Source organism: Thunnus maccoyii, chromosome 19 (assembly GCF_910596095.1).
Source record: "Thunnus maccoyii chromosome 19, fThuMac1.1, whole genome shotgun sequence".
NCBI classification, from domain to species: Eukaryota; Metazoa; Chordata; class Actinopteri; order Scombriformes; family Scombridae; genus Thunnus; species Thunnus maccoyii.
In genome coordinates this window covers 10,237,413-10,254,469 of record NC_056551.1, presented here as the reverse complement: position 1 = coordinate 10,254,469, position 17,057 = coordinate 10,237,413, and the positions used below count along the sequence as shown (strand labels likewise).

Genomic DNA, 17,057 nt, shown 5'->3' with positions numbered 1-17,057 from the left:
AGGAGGATGGAAAACAACAACAATCAGCCTTACATGAAATATAAAAGCTAAAAAAAAGTGTGTATGTGTGTGTGTTTGTGTGTGTGTGTTACCTGTGTGTATGCATAAGTATTCTGTTTCTGCTGTTTCCTCTCCTGGTATTTCCTGAGAGACTCAAGCTGCTCTGCGTCCAGCTGCTCCTCCAAAGGAACCTTGAATGAATGAATGAATGAATGAACCAAAGAACCAATCAATTAGTTTGTCAGGACAATATTGGAGTTAACATAAAAAACAAGAAATATTCAATAGTAGACTACCTCCTGAGGAGGATTCCACCAGCGTTGGGCGATGCCAGGGTTTTTCTTCACTGCCTGGTCTTTGATCAGCTCCTGACGCTCACGCTCCAACTCCTGAACCTGACAGGGGGAAGCGACCCAGGAGAAGAGAAAGGAAGAAATCATCAAATCAAAATCCCTTGCTTTGCAGTCTGTAATTTATTATGATTTGATCTAAAGTGATCGGTGCACAAGGGTCACAACTCACATAGCTCTGTAGATTTAGAAAATACAAACATACATAATTTAGTGATATACTTTAAAAATAATCTCTCTGCATTTTTCACTCATCACTCTAGGATTAACCTATCTGCATTTGGATATTTTGCTGCCCTGTGTAGTTATGCTGAAGCTGGATTCTCAAAACCTTCTTAGAGAAAAAAAAGGCCTTTTTACTATGTTGAAAGTTGACAGTTGGAGGACATATTTTAGACATGTATTCATGTATTCATACTTTCATACATTTTCTTTTCAAGCTTAGCCATATCATAATTTAGTTAGTATCTATATTGTGTATCTTCAGAACTTTAAAAATGTCTCAAGTTACTTATTTCAACTTTGGTCAGTCTAGTCTATATACACAATATTGTTGCAGGTGGCGATCATTTAGATCAAAATGTGAAAAACAGTTTTGTTTTTGTTACTATGTATCTGAATACTGCATCTGTTACAGCTGATACATGATCTAACAGCTGTTTACCTCCTCTGAGGGTCGTCTCCTTGTCACTCTGACCTCCTGTTCCTCTCCGGGGGTGAAGAGTTTTGCGGGTCGTCTCTCCTCCTGAAACGCTCTCAGCTCAAACTTGGCCCTGCTGCGGCCCGACTCCTCCTCCTGCATATGCCCGTTGGTCTTCACGGCGGACTCCTCCTGGTGGAGGAAGGTGGTTTGTTTCTGTCCCTCCACTACGATTGACTGGTGATTGTCAGGAGAGGAGGCTGACACGCAGACAGAAGGAGAGTTTCCGTCTATGCTGACTGGTTTGGTGTGTTCGGACGGGGAGGCGCTTCCGTTGGTGGGTGTTTCTGAGGCGGCGTCTAACACCTGGTCTAGGTAGCAGATCTCCTGAAGGCACAGCAAATGAGCAAAGACAGAAAAAAACAAAAACAAACTTAGAAATTCAGTTAAGTCAAAACCATGTCCTGAGACTGTGACAAAACCAGTAAAATTACTGCTCAGCCCAGGGAATAAAACATTTGAGCTGAGTATGCTCTGAGAATCTGCATACCTGCACCACCTCGCTGTCAGAAGTCTCTACTTTCACACCAACTGCATTGTGGGCTCGGTTACCGGGGCTGTTGAAGCAGCCATGTTGGATCTGCTGGCTCTCCAGTTCCATGGTTACAGGCCTGTCAGTGATAACGCTGACCGATTCCTGGAAACTGACGCTCTTCAGGGCTCGCTCTCTCGGTGTTGTGTCACTGACATCATCGGCTGCCCGCCACGATTTCTGTGTCAACAAGCAAACAGAAAAACATGCGGTTCACAGACTCTGTATGAAGAAGCTGTACACTCTTGTCTCGTGATCAATGTTTGCTAAAAGCAGAAATTAAAAGATAACCTGTTTCACTTAAGGCTTTTTAAGTGGTCAGACTAATAGCTCATATACCTCAGAGAGACACACATCACACACATAAATCTGTCTGCATTGCAGTAGTACACTGAAGTAAGTCTGCAGCAGCACGAGTGTGTTTTGACTGGTTCCCACCACTATGGGGCGCCAACTCCCAAGCTGCTGCTTTATGACAGATCAGAAACCTCACAATCTTCCAGGGTACTTACAACTATTTTATCTTAGTCCATAGACCCATTACAGTTCTGAGAATGCATCCATTTGCAGCATTACAGGAAAATGATTAAAATCCAGTAACTCTTCCTCCCTCACATTTCTTCTTGTACTCTATTTGATAACACCCAAATGGGCAGGTGGGCTGGCAGATCATTTATTTTATAGTTATTGGAAAGTTATTGGAGAGTAGGGAGGCATCTTGAGGTTTTCCAACTGCATGTGGAGATTACCAAAGCCTTATCTTCTTCTTCACAGTATATCCATTAAAACCCTTTTTAGCCTCTCCTGATTAAATATCTGAGTCAAGTAGTGTTGCCTGCAATCATTGGGCATTTTTACATAATGTTCTACACAAAGTTTGTCTTAAGTGCAGCAATGGCTCAGCAAAGATACCGTAAGTTCTGCAGCCTCAAAGATATTTAAGCATCAATACCTTTACATTTGCTTACACACAGTCACTGCCTGTATCCTCCTAACCGCAGCCTTTCACAGAACAGCTTCACTGATGTGAAGTCCTGGGCTCAAGGCCACATTATCAGTATTTGTTATGAAAGCGAACAATAATTCTTCCAAAACCTAAATTTCCATGCTGGATTGGGAACAATCATCATTCCGGTCACAAAGCCTGAAGCAACTGATTGTGTAACTGTATCGTGACGTAACAACTTGTCAACATGCAGCAAAATCTCCCTAAATGGTTTTGAAATAAAACGCACGTGACTTTAGTTGATAGAAAGAGAAACAGTTTTATCCAATGATGTAATTACAATGTAATACACAATTACACAATACGATTTTTATATGTTACACCCTTATGAAACAATAATCACAAATTAATGCAATACTGTAATTTTTTTTCACGACTTAAACACTTTTTTTTGGTTTTGTTTAATTTTGACACAATTTTGGGGAATAATATAAATTTTTACTGACACATTAATTTACAGCTGCAGTAAACAAGTTTCTTGTTTACTGACATGATGTTAGATACATTGGCATGCAGGGATCAAACCTGTGACCTTGTTTTTGTAACCCATCCATCCGACACACTCCAGACCTCCTGGTAACAAGTAGGTACTTTTACACACTCCTGTCCTTATTGACCGCTCTTATTCAGAATGGACCACTAACAAATGAAACTCTATTGGCTTCCTGTTTTACTGCCTTGTACTCATTACACTTCTATTCTAAGGATGTGTTTACTTCCATGAGAGGTTTGTTGACCCACGTCTTTGTAACATGTGAGTGTGTGCGTGGAGATTTAATGAGGAACACTTCCGTGAATTGGCTCACTGTTCAGTAAAACACACATAGCCATAAGGAGGAAGTCTCTCCATTTTACCTTCCCTTGCACTTAAAAGCTTTTGACACACTACCGGACTGTTTGAATAAGGTTCAAACTTCACACTCAAGTCAAAGATAAGGACGACTGATCAACACTCTGTCATTCACAGGCATTTTTGATTTGTTTAGAGCAGCTGAAATACAGTTACAGACCATTCTGCAAACCAGATACTCATAAAACTTTCTACTTATATTGATGAGGTAGATTTCAGTTGGACTTATCAGCATTAAAAGGGAGGCCTCGCCTTAAATCTAGACACTTTTTATTTCCGTATCTGCCCCTCATTCTATTCTTTCTCTTTGTTTCTTGGTCTCATCCTCTCTTCCGCTGAATCCTGTCTCTCCCCCTTCATGTCTTTTCCTTTCTTTCTTGTTTCTTGTCACATGGTGGATTTATAACACCCTGTCTCTTCAAAAAGCCTCTTATACTGAGACAACGCTTTCCTGTACACTCCTCCTCACTTGTTTCTTCAGTCCTCTCTCCTCCTCCCTCCCATCTTCATGCTTTTTCTACTGAGACAAAACATTCCCTGAGGGCATTTTGGTGACCCATGTGGCTCAGTCACATGTGAATTCCTCACTTGAAATAAAATGTGACATACAGTATATCAGAATAAACAGATTCTCTTAAAGGAATGCTACCAAATTTCTTAAAAAATTGATTTATTTTCTATTCATGTAAAAACACGTGACATTTTAATCTAAAACCATGTCTGTTTGTTACTCTGTGTCAGTTGTTCTAAAATAAAACTGTTTCAATTCTTATACAAGTGATTCTGTCTGTATCTACTGCATTCAAGTTTCTCTATTTTCAGTAGTAACACAGAAAGTGCTGCATTCTGGGCTATATTTGCATTTTTTTGGGTTAAACAAAAAAAACTAGATATTTCAAAGAAAACCTATCAACAGAAATACTAATTAAAACACAAAGAGAATAAGATGATGCCCGTAGTTTGACAGAAGTTTTTACAGTTCATCCTGAAGGGGAAATGAATGTGCGCACCAAATTTTATAGCAATACATCCAATTTCACATATAACCGACTGACCCACCAACAGACAGACCGACATTGCTATCTCTGTGCTAGCACAGCTAATAATAATACTGCAGCAAACAGTGCTTTAGAAATGAGAAACATTTTTATAACCACTTTCACTGCATCAATAGCATTTCTCACTTGGACAAAGCCACAAGCTTATTTATCACTTTTTCATTTCAGCAAAGGGATTTCTTTGTTTAACCGCACTATGATTGGCAGACAAATATTGCACAAAATGTTTGAAGTACTTAATTCTTTTCTTCTTTTTCTTTCATCTCCAGTTCCTTTGTTTTCCTCTCACTCTCCCAAACTCTGCCCATCAACAAGTCAAATGATTTTCCATCCACTTAATGATATTAGTGGCCATGTGACGACCAGCTGTCACTTCTATATGCACACTCACACAGACTAAGTCTTTGGTCTTGTTGTATTTGACCCATACTGTAAGTGTATGTGTGTGCATGTGTAGGAATGTGTGTGTGTGTGTAAGTGTAGGAGTGTGTGTGTCCAGCAGGCAGCAGAGGGGGAGGATATCCTGTTACTGCCTGAGGAAAACAGTACTACAGGAATGTTTCATATGCAACGCTATTCTGCTACAAAAACACACATGCACACACACACACACACAAAGGATTGTGGTGCATGCCGGTGGGAGAGTGTCCTTCCAAGTGTGTGTAGTTGTATAGCAGGTGTGTATGCACGTGCGTGTTTCTGTCTCTCGTTGAGGTGAACTGACATTCCAGGCATAACTAGCTGTCCTCAAGGCTCTGGCTCTAATGCTTTTGATGAGGGACACTGTACACTCTGCCTGGCCAGCTAAACGAGCAAAGTGTATGTGTGTAAGAGGGCATTTGTTAGTGTGTGTGTACGTACTCGATGATGTGTTTGAATGTCTGCAATGTGTTATAATCCTTGGACTGGTATTTAAGCGTCCATAATCTTATAAATGTACATAAATGACTGTGTATTAATGTAAAATATAGTGCTTATAGTCATAGCAATCCCACACCCTCATGTGTCCACTGTGTGAGAGTGTGTGTAGTGAGTTTTTCCAAAAAAGGAAAAACTGCAAATCTATTTTAGGGTTAAGACTTTGGCATAGAGTTCAGAATTAGTATTAAGTTGTTTAAAGTTATTTTTTGGGTGACAAGTTCAGACCAGAATAAGGATTCGGTTGGTTCAGGTCAGTTTATGTTTTAGGCATAAAGATGACAGTTCTTATGTTATAGTTAGGATTTGGATTTAAAAAGATTAGCTTTCTTAAACGTATTTTAACACAAAGATATGAGTTAGGGTTAGTTAATGTTGTTTGTTATGTTAATCATATAATCAGGATTATGTCAGAGTTCAGCTGAGGTTGTTATGCGCTGTAACAGTTTAAGTTTATATTATAAAGGGTGGGAGTCAATTAATTCTACGGAAAGGCGTCACAGCAACTGTAATAAAAGTGTGACTGTGTCTGAGTCATCTTACTATTACTGTGTAAGTGCTGGATCATGCTCTGCCTATCGCCATTCCCATCACATCTGGAAAAGGTTACGCTCTGACTGTGATGCACAAAAATCACAATCACACACACATAAGCACCACGTTTAAACATGCACACTTGGCCGCATGCTTGAGACGCTGGGGGAGTTTGTAAGCTAGAAGATGTTTACCGGAATACAAATACACCCGAAAACTCCCTGACGGGAAGTAAACATACCATCGTTATGTCTCACACACTCTATCTTTTGGTTTCACTCCATCTCGCACATGAACAAGTTTTCCATACTTTCACTATCACCTCATCGTCTACCATCTGAGCTCACACTTCGCTTTAGCCAGAACACATGGCCAAAGTAAAAATGACAGCCTGATAATGTACGTCCTCAAACACACGTACACATACACACACTAAGCTCCTGTGTAGCGCAGCGCTCCGTCTCCTGGCTAAATATGATCCTGTATAGTAACTGGAGCCTGCTGCTGGTTTAGCCTGGTGTCCTCATATCCAAACAGCCTGGATTGTGGACCCAGGCCAAACAGTGCTACCCAGTACTAATTCATGATTTCAGTCAGTCTTGTCTCAAGACGGTTAGGAAGACAGTGAAGGTTTGACACTTTCTGACAAGCTGAGAGAGCGGCTAAATTAATATGTAATGGGTAACAATTAGCCAGTATCAGCAAATAAACAGGTGAGCAAATTAAGGGAGCGAACACCTGGCATAAACATCAGGGCAGAACAGACGAGTCGGTTCAGTTGGGTCTTCAGGCAAAGGTGTGCAGTTTTTTTCCCCCCACGACATTATGTTGTAACATCTGGTTGCCCAGAATCTAACCTTTGGCATCAATACTTCATCTAATACAAACCAACTGTGTTTGGGTATGTGTCTTCAGACAAGACTTCTGTCTATTCTGACACTTCCTCCTCTTTCCCGTTACAGTATTCCACTTCCTATGTAGCATATATTTTATGGAATTTTAGCTTGTACGACATTTTTGGTTTAAAGGATTTAAGATAAACTGAACTTAATCTTTCTCAGCGGCTCTGAAGTATTGAAATTTTGTTGTATGTTGTTGTCTATTCTTCTGTCTCTTTTTCCTTATCAAACCATGGTATAATGTATCTAATACAGAGGTTAAAGTACAGAAGTAAATCGTGTTAGTACTCACCTGCTGCTCTTACAAGTACCTTGTCTCTCAACAGTGGATTAGTCTATTTCAGAGACATCTGTAAATCCATTGTATATTTTTCAAAAGCAAGCTCACTTCTATAATATTACAATAATTTCTACCATCCGCGTATGTGTCTTCTTCTTTTTAGAAGCTTTATCCGTTTCTCCTATTCAGCTCTGTTCAGTTCAGTCCAGCTTTGGTCCGTCCTGTTCCAGATAGTGGGAGTGCCGGACTTTTCCCTAGCCAAGCCTTTTCCTCTTCGTCTTCTCCTCCTTTTCCTCCCCTCCCGTCTCTTTCCTCTCCTCCACAAAGCCTCTCCTTTCTCAGTAACATTCCTGCCGGCTGCTCAGTAAGCTGTGATGTCATGGGCTGAGTGTGTGTATGTGTGTGTATGTGTTCGTTTCTCCAGATGCCCTCACGCACAAAGACCCCTTCTGTGCAGACCCTCTTACATACACACACACACACACACACACAAACACCAAAAACATCCACCCTGTGTCTCCCCACTCCTCCCTTCCTGTGTAAGACCGAGCCCTCTCCTTCCCCCCCTCCGTAGACCACTCACCCACTTTCCCTTTAACCTACAGCTCCTGTCAAAACTGAGGAGACAGAGAAGCCATGATGAAGAGATGATGACTGATGAAAGGTGGAGGAGATGATAAGAGGGTAATGGTATTTTCTTCTGTCATCATCAGTGTGGATTGTTGACTCAGTCCCACATCGGAATTGATATACCGACTGTATTCCCCTTTTCATAAAAAGCAAATGAAACCTGCTGCCTCATCCTGCCTTAAAGCTTCAACTATTTTATCATAAATGCTTCACATGTCACAAGCTGGTCTTAATGCTGTTTTAGAGGTCTAAAACAGAATTAAAAACTAAAAGAATCAGCACAAACTTTCAGCTGTTGGTAACACAAAAATTAAGGAGTAAACCCACATATTTGACAGAAATCTGTTTTTTTTCTTCATCTCAGGCTACTTGTGTGTGTGTGTCGTGTGTGAGTGTGTATGTGTTGGGTCATAGGATCGGGCCGGAGGAAACAAGAGCTGACCTGGGTCATGATTCACTTTCTCTGCTCACGAACACTACATGGAAACACTTTCTTCGAATATACAAGAGCAATTAGCAATATTGTACAAGCGGCTGCCAAATGATGGAGGAAGATGCTACGAGCGATGCACTGATGTCTTTAGAATTTAGTTTAGGAATCAGGGCTATAAAGATGAATTGCTTAAGTTAAATACACAAATGACAAAGCAGCTCTATAGCAGTATTTGACAGAATGATATATTATTTCTTCTCTCCTTATTACTTCAGCTGTAATTAGCTACTTTCCTCAAGTCTACTGTGGAAACTTGACCTTGTGTCAATGACAAGAAACTAAACCAGCTATTTTACACATGGAGAGAGTTTGTCTGACACGATATTACAGTAGGACTGCAATATCACCATTCACACTTTTTTGCCACTTAATGTCCCACCCAGCATTTGATAATCAACTGTGCAAGGAAAACATACTTCAGAAGACAATTATGTGGCTTTTCTCTTTGATCTGTAAAAATCCTTTAACTGTTGGTTCATGAAATGTTCATTTCACACATGTTGAGAACACCAGAGTGGTCCAAAGGTCAGAGAGGTTATTCTTTTCTATAGCTGCAAAGGAAGCCCTACAAAAGTCAAGCTGCGCATCCAGTCAGAGTGTGACAAACAGCTGCTCACTACACTTAACTGTAAATTTCTCTTGATACATTATTGACTACAAATGCAAAAACAAAACAAAATGACAAATAAATTAATATGAGTTGTGCCTCTCAAGCAAAATCCCCTTTAAGTGTCTTGCTTTCAAATGACAAATCACAAGTTCTTGGTGAGTTCCTAAGCTAGAAATAACTCAGAGCCATATGATGAAGAGAAATCGGTCACAGAAAATTGGGACAGTAACCCAATTATTGGATATGCACGGGGAGGGGGGACACAAGTTCAATTCCTGGATGGGTTGTAAAACACAAAGAGACTTGTGATAGTCATTATGTCAGTGCTTGTGATTTATAGAGGAAAGAGCTAATGACCATAGAGTCCAGTAAGGGACAAATTGTGAAAGACGAAGAGAGATATTGTTAGATACAGAAAGACGGGCAAAGACTGAGGAAGACAGTAGGAGCACATGTGACGGTTTATTCGTGTGCGTGTGTGTGAAGTCATGCAACTGGGTCAACACTATCGAGTCATTAAAGAGTAGTGCCCAGAGCAGTCTTATGTCATGGAAGCTGATCATGATTGATCAGAAACACAGCAGATGACACACTTTGTAGCATGCCAGACACACCATAGTCCACACAGACACACATATACTGTACACACACACACCCACACACAGTACAAGTACAGTACAAACACAGAAGATTTAGCACATACAGTAAAAAACTAAGGTGTTTACATGAGTAAGAACAGAAAAATGTAATGTAAATCACTTCTACTCTTTTAGTAATGAAGTCATGTCCCTCATGGCTCCCGGGTATACAGTTTGTGTCTCCATGTGTGTGTCTGCATCGGTTTAAATCAGTGCACAGTATAGGAGAGAAGTTCACTAGTGAAACACAAGCATATTTCAAGTCACAGAAACAGTATCTCATTGAGGTCTTGCGTTCATGATTCAACATATTCTCTCTGACATTCAGTGGAGCATAATGTGGTTGTGATGGTTATTAAATTTTGAATAATTAATTATTATTATTGTTGAATAACATATTATTATGTTTTGCATGTAATGTTGAGTCCCAAATTCTTTATGACAAATGCTTCCACCCTTAAAGTTTACAGTGGTCTAAGAATATGTGAATATGTGAATTTTGTGGCATTTGTTGGAAAGGGTTAGGGTCAGTCTATGACAGACTACAAAACCTGTAGGCTGAAGTCACAGCCAACCAACCAATGACAAGCTGTGTTTTCAGCCTTTAGGTGAAAATATGAGAGTTTACAGTACACTAAACATACAAATAGACAGAGAAGAGCCTTCCTCCATGAAGGAGCAAGCAATGAATTTTTCAGAATCACCTTTCAAGCCTAAAGAAAGTGAAAGTCTCATATTCAAAACATACTGTAGGTTTTTGGTAGAGTAGAGCTGTAACGATTAGTTGATTAATTGATTAGTTGATGGACAGAAAATGAAGTGCTAAATTCTTTTGATAATCCATTTATAAATTGTCTGGTTCTAGCTTGCCAAATGTGAATATTTTCTGGTTTCTTTAGTCCTCTGTGACAGTAAACTGAATATCTTTGGGTTGTGGACTGGTCAGGACAAAATGTTACATTTTTGTTTGAATCTTGGGGTTTAGGAAACAGTCATTGACATTTTTCACCATTTTCAGACTTTTTAAAGACCAAACAACTCAACAGATTAACCAATAATGAAACAATCGTTAGTTGTAGCCCTATGGTGGAGTATTTCTTTAAGTATAAATTTACTCAACTACTTAAGTATAAATTTAGCCCAGTCAAACGTGTGCCATACCAACATGTTAGATGATAATGTGATTTGGTGCCTCTCCAAACTCCTTAGCCTCATTAACAGCTGAGTGCTGCTGCAGCAGGTTTATAATGAAGCATGACTCTGAACCAGCATGGTCTGATACTTATTTCAAATTTAATTTAAAAACTGATTTTGTCATTTCCAGAACAGGAAGGAAAGGTTCATAGTGATATCGTATCGTAGTCATCTAACTTAAATCATCATCAGTGTGTGAGGGCTTTTCCAGGCTATAAAGCCTCAAACAGAAAACTCTAAAAAGGTTAGACTCTCTTAAATTCTCTCATCTCAAGCAGTTTTTTTTTTAAAAAAAAACAGTCAAGACCTGCTGGATGATGAAGATACCAAAATATAAGACGGGTGATGAGCACTTTTATGAAATTAAGACAAATGATGTTGTGAAGTAAAGGAAGCAGCTGATTGGATAAAAGCTGATCACAGCTCGCTGGACATCTAAACAGGAAACCAGGAAACTGCGCTAACTTGTATCTAAGGAAATGGCCCTCAACACAGGAAATACACCAACAACTAGAGGCCACCTGCACAAGAACTCACACATGCTCAGACTCTAAGCGACATGCTGATAAGTTCACTGAGGTCAACTTTTGGCAAAATAAATCATCTGAAAGACGACAATTCAGTACAAAAATAGACTCAAAAACGAAACCGTATAAGCGTTAAAATTTCACTTTTGTATGTCTGAAAATGAGCTTACTTGTTTTTTCGTTTTACACATTTTAATTCATTTACATGTAAATATTCAAGACCTGGTTTAATCTAATGGACAGTAAGCTGTAAGTGTTGAAGCAATGTCCACAAAGCCCCACAAGGATTTCTGGGGCGATAATAGCAGTACAGTATCGATAAAGCGATGTGCATTCCTGATCAAGGACTAGCATAATAAGGCTAGTGTGTCTGTTGTGTACCTCCACCCATCCACTTGCACACACACACACACACACACACACACACACACACACACACACACCCAAACACACTGACGGCATATTGCAGCACTGCAAAAGAATAATAATGAAGGCGATTTTCACCTACCCACTGCCAGAGAGCGTGAAACAACAACCAGACTGAAATCATGTTAAGATGCCTTTTGAGCTTTGAGTGTTAAAAGAATGCACTGCATGTCTGAACTCATGGCAACTATTTATGTCCTTTTCGAAGCCTCTCATGACACCACTCACACACAACTCAGACCCCCTAAGACCCTTTCGTGAAACAACAACAAAGGGTCCGACAAGCGCTGGAGTGAGACTCTCCAGGCTGAATACTAATGCTACACTTAACACAAACACACACAAACACACACACACACAACGTTCACAGATGGAGAGCTCTTCTTAAACAGAAAGGTCTGTAGTCAGAGAGTGTGACCGGTGGTGTACACAAGCTCTCCAAGCACAGGACAGAGAGCCAGATCGACACTCCCAGCACAAGTACAGGAATAACTGGGACAAAACACCGTCTAGCAGTGACACTGAACAGCCATCCATTATTAGTTATGTTTTGGACTGAGCAAAAGCAGACTGTATTTTTAACTGGAGCCCAGATCTGTGTGTATAATAATAATTCATACTGTGAAAGTAAAACAAGCTGTACTTTGCTGGGATGGTTGCCCAGTGAAATTGTGCTCTATGTGTGTATTATGTGACAGTTAATGCACAGTGGGTTGGTTATGGTTGCAAAATAAGCTCCGTTTAAAAACCTTTCACGAAACACAGGATCACCCTGAATGTCCTATTTTGGCAGTAATTAGTTTGCTGCACATTATACTGCTTATACACAAAGACACTGATCATATGAGGTTAATTATTTGTAGCAGTAATAGACTTCTGCCAGCAGGAACAAAGAAACATTTATAAATCAATGGAGTATATTAAGTGAATTTGGTTAGTTTCCAATAAATAGAGTAATATGATTAGATATTAAAGATGCCTGTGGAACTGTGACTATTAAACAAAGTCAAATATAACTAGCACAGGGTATACTGTCATGTAATCCTGTCATATGGAAATATGCCTATATGCATATATTAGAGGGGATTGGGTGTAATTTTGAGAGTCAAAAAACCCTCAATTTACAATTAGTATTGAACAGCAAGTAAATCTTTGCATTTGTCTTTTACTACTAGGGACTCGCACTAAAACCTGACATAATTTGACCGTGTTTTAGATTTATTCACTGTTTGATTCTACTACAGCTGAACATGTCTCTTTCTGTCATGTTATCTGTGATTGTCTGCTTACGGAGGAAAAAAGAAAATGTCACAACCAAAAAACTTTTCTTGAAGATGTTCCTTTGGTGTTCCCCTTCCTTTCCTCAGCCTTCCCCTTGTTATGTAACAGTCCAGCTCTGCCCTGCTGTTAAACCAGCAGGACACAGTACTTGCTGTCAACTTAATTTGTTTCATATCATATCACATCACACATACAAACACACACACACACACACACACACACACACACACAAACCAAACCATTTAACATTAAAAGACCATAACCATTTCAATACATATAGAATAACCCTATAACAATAGAATAACTGACAGATCCAGTTTTACAGGCACAAAAAACACTACGGGATTGAGGAATGCTCACTATGATGGAAGAAATAACAGGAGCATTGTGCAGGAAATAAGCAAAGGACAAACATGAAGGAACAAATCTTTACTAGAGGAGGAGGGGACACATGGATGGCTGTGTGTGTGTTTGTGTGTGTGTGTGAGTTTGTGTGCTAGTGAAGAAAAAGCCACGGAGCATATAAATGTAATCCTTTCCCAGCATGAATCAGCCCATTTTAGTATTTTGTCCCACAGGACTCTAAATGCCACAGGGACCACACACTGAGGCTAACTGGCTAACAGGCCAACAGACTAAAGATTCTCAATATAATATAAGTAATAAAATGATTTAAAGCAAAAATAATGTAAGAGGCCATTACCTTCATGCAAAATCAGGTGGCGTTTTTGCAATTTCACACACAAATTGCTAGTTTATTTTTATATTATCCAAATAGAAATATCACAATTCCATGCTGCCTCGTTTGTTGGCAATCTGCATCAGCCAGTCACACGTTATTATGACTGTGACCCCACCTGCAACTGGTGATACTGTAGGTAGCAATCAATTAGCTCAGATCAGCAGTTCAAAGTTAGCATGGCCTTGATGTACTGTTTTAGTCAAAGACTGGGGAATGATTAGATTAGTGACTTACATTACAGCATTCAACATTCACTGGGAGAGCTATGTTTAGACAGCTTGACAGACCTACCAAAACACACCACTGGCAAGCTAATTAGTTGGATTTGTTATCACCACATGTCGCTGATTGGATAACATAATTTGTCAAATGCAGCGCTTTTAGAGTTCATAGCAGAGCTCACATGTATATGTTCATAATATTAGCTCTAGAATATATGAAACCATATGTCTTTTAGGAAATACAAATAAAAAGTTAAGGGAGTACTCAAGTCCAACTATCCTGTCAAACACAAACTCCACAGAAAGTACACTACAACGGCTGAAAAGACTACTATTATGGTGAGTCTGACCTTATTATCCATCACCAGCACACTCTTCTTCGGCATGAGCTGATTGATCATGTAACAGACCGGTATATGCACTGATTCTAGAAATAGCATCCCATCCATACCGTTAAACGTTGCATGGTCATGAATGACCCAGCCAGAGCAGAACATAAAAGAGTTATAAAAGACCTAAAGCATTCGGTTATATCCAGTCATCAGACAGAGCATATCAACGCTGTTGGTCTAACAGAGTGAACCTCTTCCCAGTGTTAGCTTATAGCATTAACTAGCTCTGTTCTGCCTCACACTGAGAAGAGCAGTGTGTTAATCACCTGTCTATTTCAGGAAACTAGCTCATTAGCCTGCAGTATTTAGACAGGAAGGAGGCTTCACACTGGAAGAAAACAGCCTGTGACAGCAAACATGTCTGATCCTGACTGTTGCAGTATTTCCCATTGATTTAGATATGAATCTTTTTTGTCCATCAGCGCTATTTTTAGTTTTGAAGAAATATTATATATAAAATATTATATTATTATAGTACAATTTCAAGAGCATTTTGAAATATGGCAGCACTCATTTGGAGTTTAATACCGTTCTGAGGGAAAATGAAGAAATTCATATTTATTAGTAAAAAAATAAACACACAACCACAGACAGTCAGAAGGACATTATCTGAGATAAGACTGTCTGGTGAGCTTCATATTGAATTATTCTAGTGCCTGTGCTTGTGTATATTTTACACCTGCATAAAAAATTCTCAACTAACTCACTCCCAGTAAATTCCTGAAATGCTTATCAAAATCAAAGAAAGAAAGTGGAGATCTTCCCAATAGCATGACCTCTACAAGCCTAAGTGTTGACCTTTGCCCAAAATCCAAGTCCTAACCTTTAGTTAACCTTTAAGGAAAACTCCCCCTCAGATCCTGTTACACAGTATCAGTCTGTGAAGGTCAGTACATCCCCGTAGTTATTTCGTGATGGAGTTTTGTAATTTACCGTTTTAGTGTTCCCACTTTCATCACCACTCCCCAAAAACCTTCCACCAACCCACAGGAATATCCCTAAATTATTATTTCATCCATCTAAGAGAGCAATTGCGACCATGACAGCAGCAGTAAGTACAAAGAGTGAGTTTTCACAGTTGGAAAAAAAAGCTGAACCTTAGAGGTCTACGCAGGACTCTTTTTTTTTTCCAATCCTGCACTACTGCCCGCAAATCTGTCTGCCACATCCCAGGAAATATAAGACACATGTACTCCTTACAGATTTTTCTTAAGGCAATGGGAACTAACAGTGGATCGTTTTTTATGGATCATGTCTTCCAGTCTTTAATAGTTGTGAGCTACTTCCCACAACGACAGATACAAACCAGATGGTGAAACATCAGACTTCAGAGCAACAGACGTATTGTTTACAAATCAGATTTGGATTAGAGGATGGCAATTTTGTTGACTTTTATTGAGACAAACTAAAATGAAACAACTGTGTTTGGTAGCGTATTCAGAGGCATGCAATCTGCTGGGAGACAGGAAGCCCAAAAAATATTAGTCTCTTATATTAGAAAATTCCATTCTGTGCTCATCCCACAATGATGACCAGTATTACCAGTATTAGTGTAAGATATCCCTCATCTTCAACTTTTGTTTAGGGTCTTCTAGGATCCCAATGTCCTTGTAAACCTTTTACTGTGCCCCATGTAGAAACTGACTGCTCTTTGTCATCTGACATGGATTTCTTCTTGGCAGAATACAATGAAAAAATGTTTTCATTTAGGTAATTTGTCAAGCACAAATGCCAAACATCCTCTGGCTTCTAAAAAATGAAGATTTGCTGCTTTTTTTCTGTTTCATGTTGAATATTTTTGGATTTTGGACTGCTGATTGAACCAAATAAGCTATATGAGGATGTTACCTTGGGTTTTGGGAAATTGTGGTGGGGATTTCTTGCTATTTTATATTCTATTAACTTAACAATCAACAGATTAACTGATAATAAAAACCCAAACCCAATTGAACCTCAACCATAAGAAACAAAATTATAACCCTAAAATAGACCCTTGAAGAAGTGACAGTTGGATAAAATGACCTCATTTCCTAAAAATGCCTCGACTTTGAGGGTGCACTGCTTGAATGGGTTCTCACCAGGATAAGAAAGGACAACACCCACGCAGACGACGACGCCCCGAGCCCCGCTAACACATTCTGTAACGTCTAAGGCGCAAATGGCATTCAGACATTCCAGTCTCAGCCTGGAATGTGATAAAGAGACTTGTGCAGCTTTTCACCACCAAAACACAGCATGGTGTTACGAGATGAAGCCCTGACATGAGAGGTCAACCTCCCTCCTGACCTCTGGAACTGCAGATAAATGTCTACACTCCTAATTTAATCAAAATGTTTATGATAAATTCTTCTGTGGTAAAAAAAAAAAAAAATTAGACAATTCAGCTCTCTCAGCTCCTGTCAGGGAAGTATAATCCAATTTATTGTTTTAAAACTTTGAAATGTTCTGTTCAAATATTTCGCCCTGCATTTTTCATTGTGTGTTTGCTGTAAACACAGTATTTGTGTTAGCAGGTGCTTGGCGCTTTGCTTTGTGTTGAATCAATGACTTCTGTTGCACAGCGCAACAATAGTCGGTGGATGTTGTGGACAATAGTGGGTGGCGGAGGTTGTGTAATGATGGCCATCACATGGCTGGCTTGTATTGTTGCGTTTCCTGCATCCCTCCAGTTCTCTTCCTCTCGGGTACACAAATACTAAAACATTGAACAAAATGCTTTCCTAAGATGGAATGTGACAAATAAATGACTCTTTGACCTTGTTAAGTGTTTCATTCA

The 17,057-nt window shown here is 39.5% G+C and overlaps 1 protein-coding gene across 16 annotated transcripts in view; it reads right to left on the bottom strand.

Moving 5' to 3' along the window:
• LOC121885897 (A-kinase anchor protein 2) overlaps positions 1-17,057 on the bottom strand; it is a 106,932-nt gene that overhangs the window by 7,457 nt on the left and 82,418 nt on the right. For 15 of the 16 annotated variants that reach the window (XM_042395710.1, XM_042395708.1, XM_042395711.1 and 12 more), the window contains 4 exons: positions 1,541-1,762; positions 1,015-1,377; positions 297-395; positions 93-191 (listed from right to left, as the gene is read on the bottom strand). In XM_042395710.1, coding sequence (XP_042251644.1) covers positions 93-191; positions 297-395; positions 1,015-1,377; positions 1,541-1,762 — 783 coding nt within the window. The remainder of the gene's footprint in view (positions 1-92; positions 192-296; positions 396-1,014; positions 1,378-1,540; positions 1,763-17,057) is intronic. The other variant, XM_042395712.1, reaches the window with a different exon arrangement.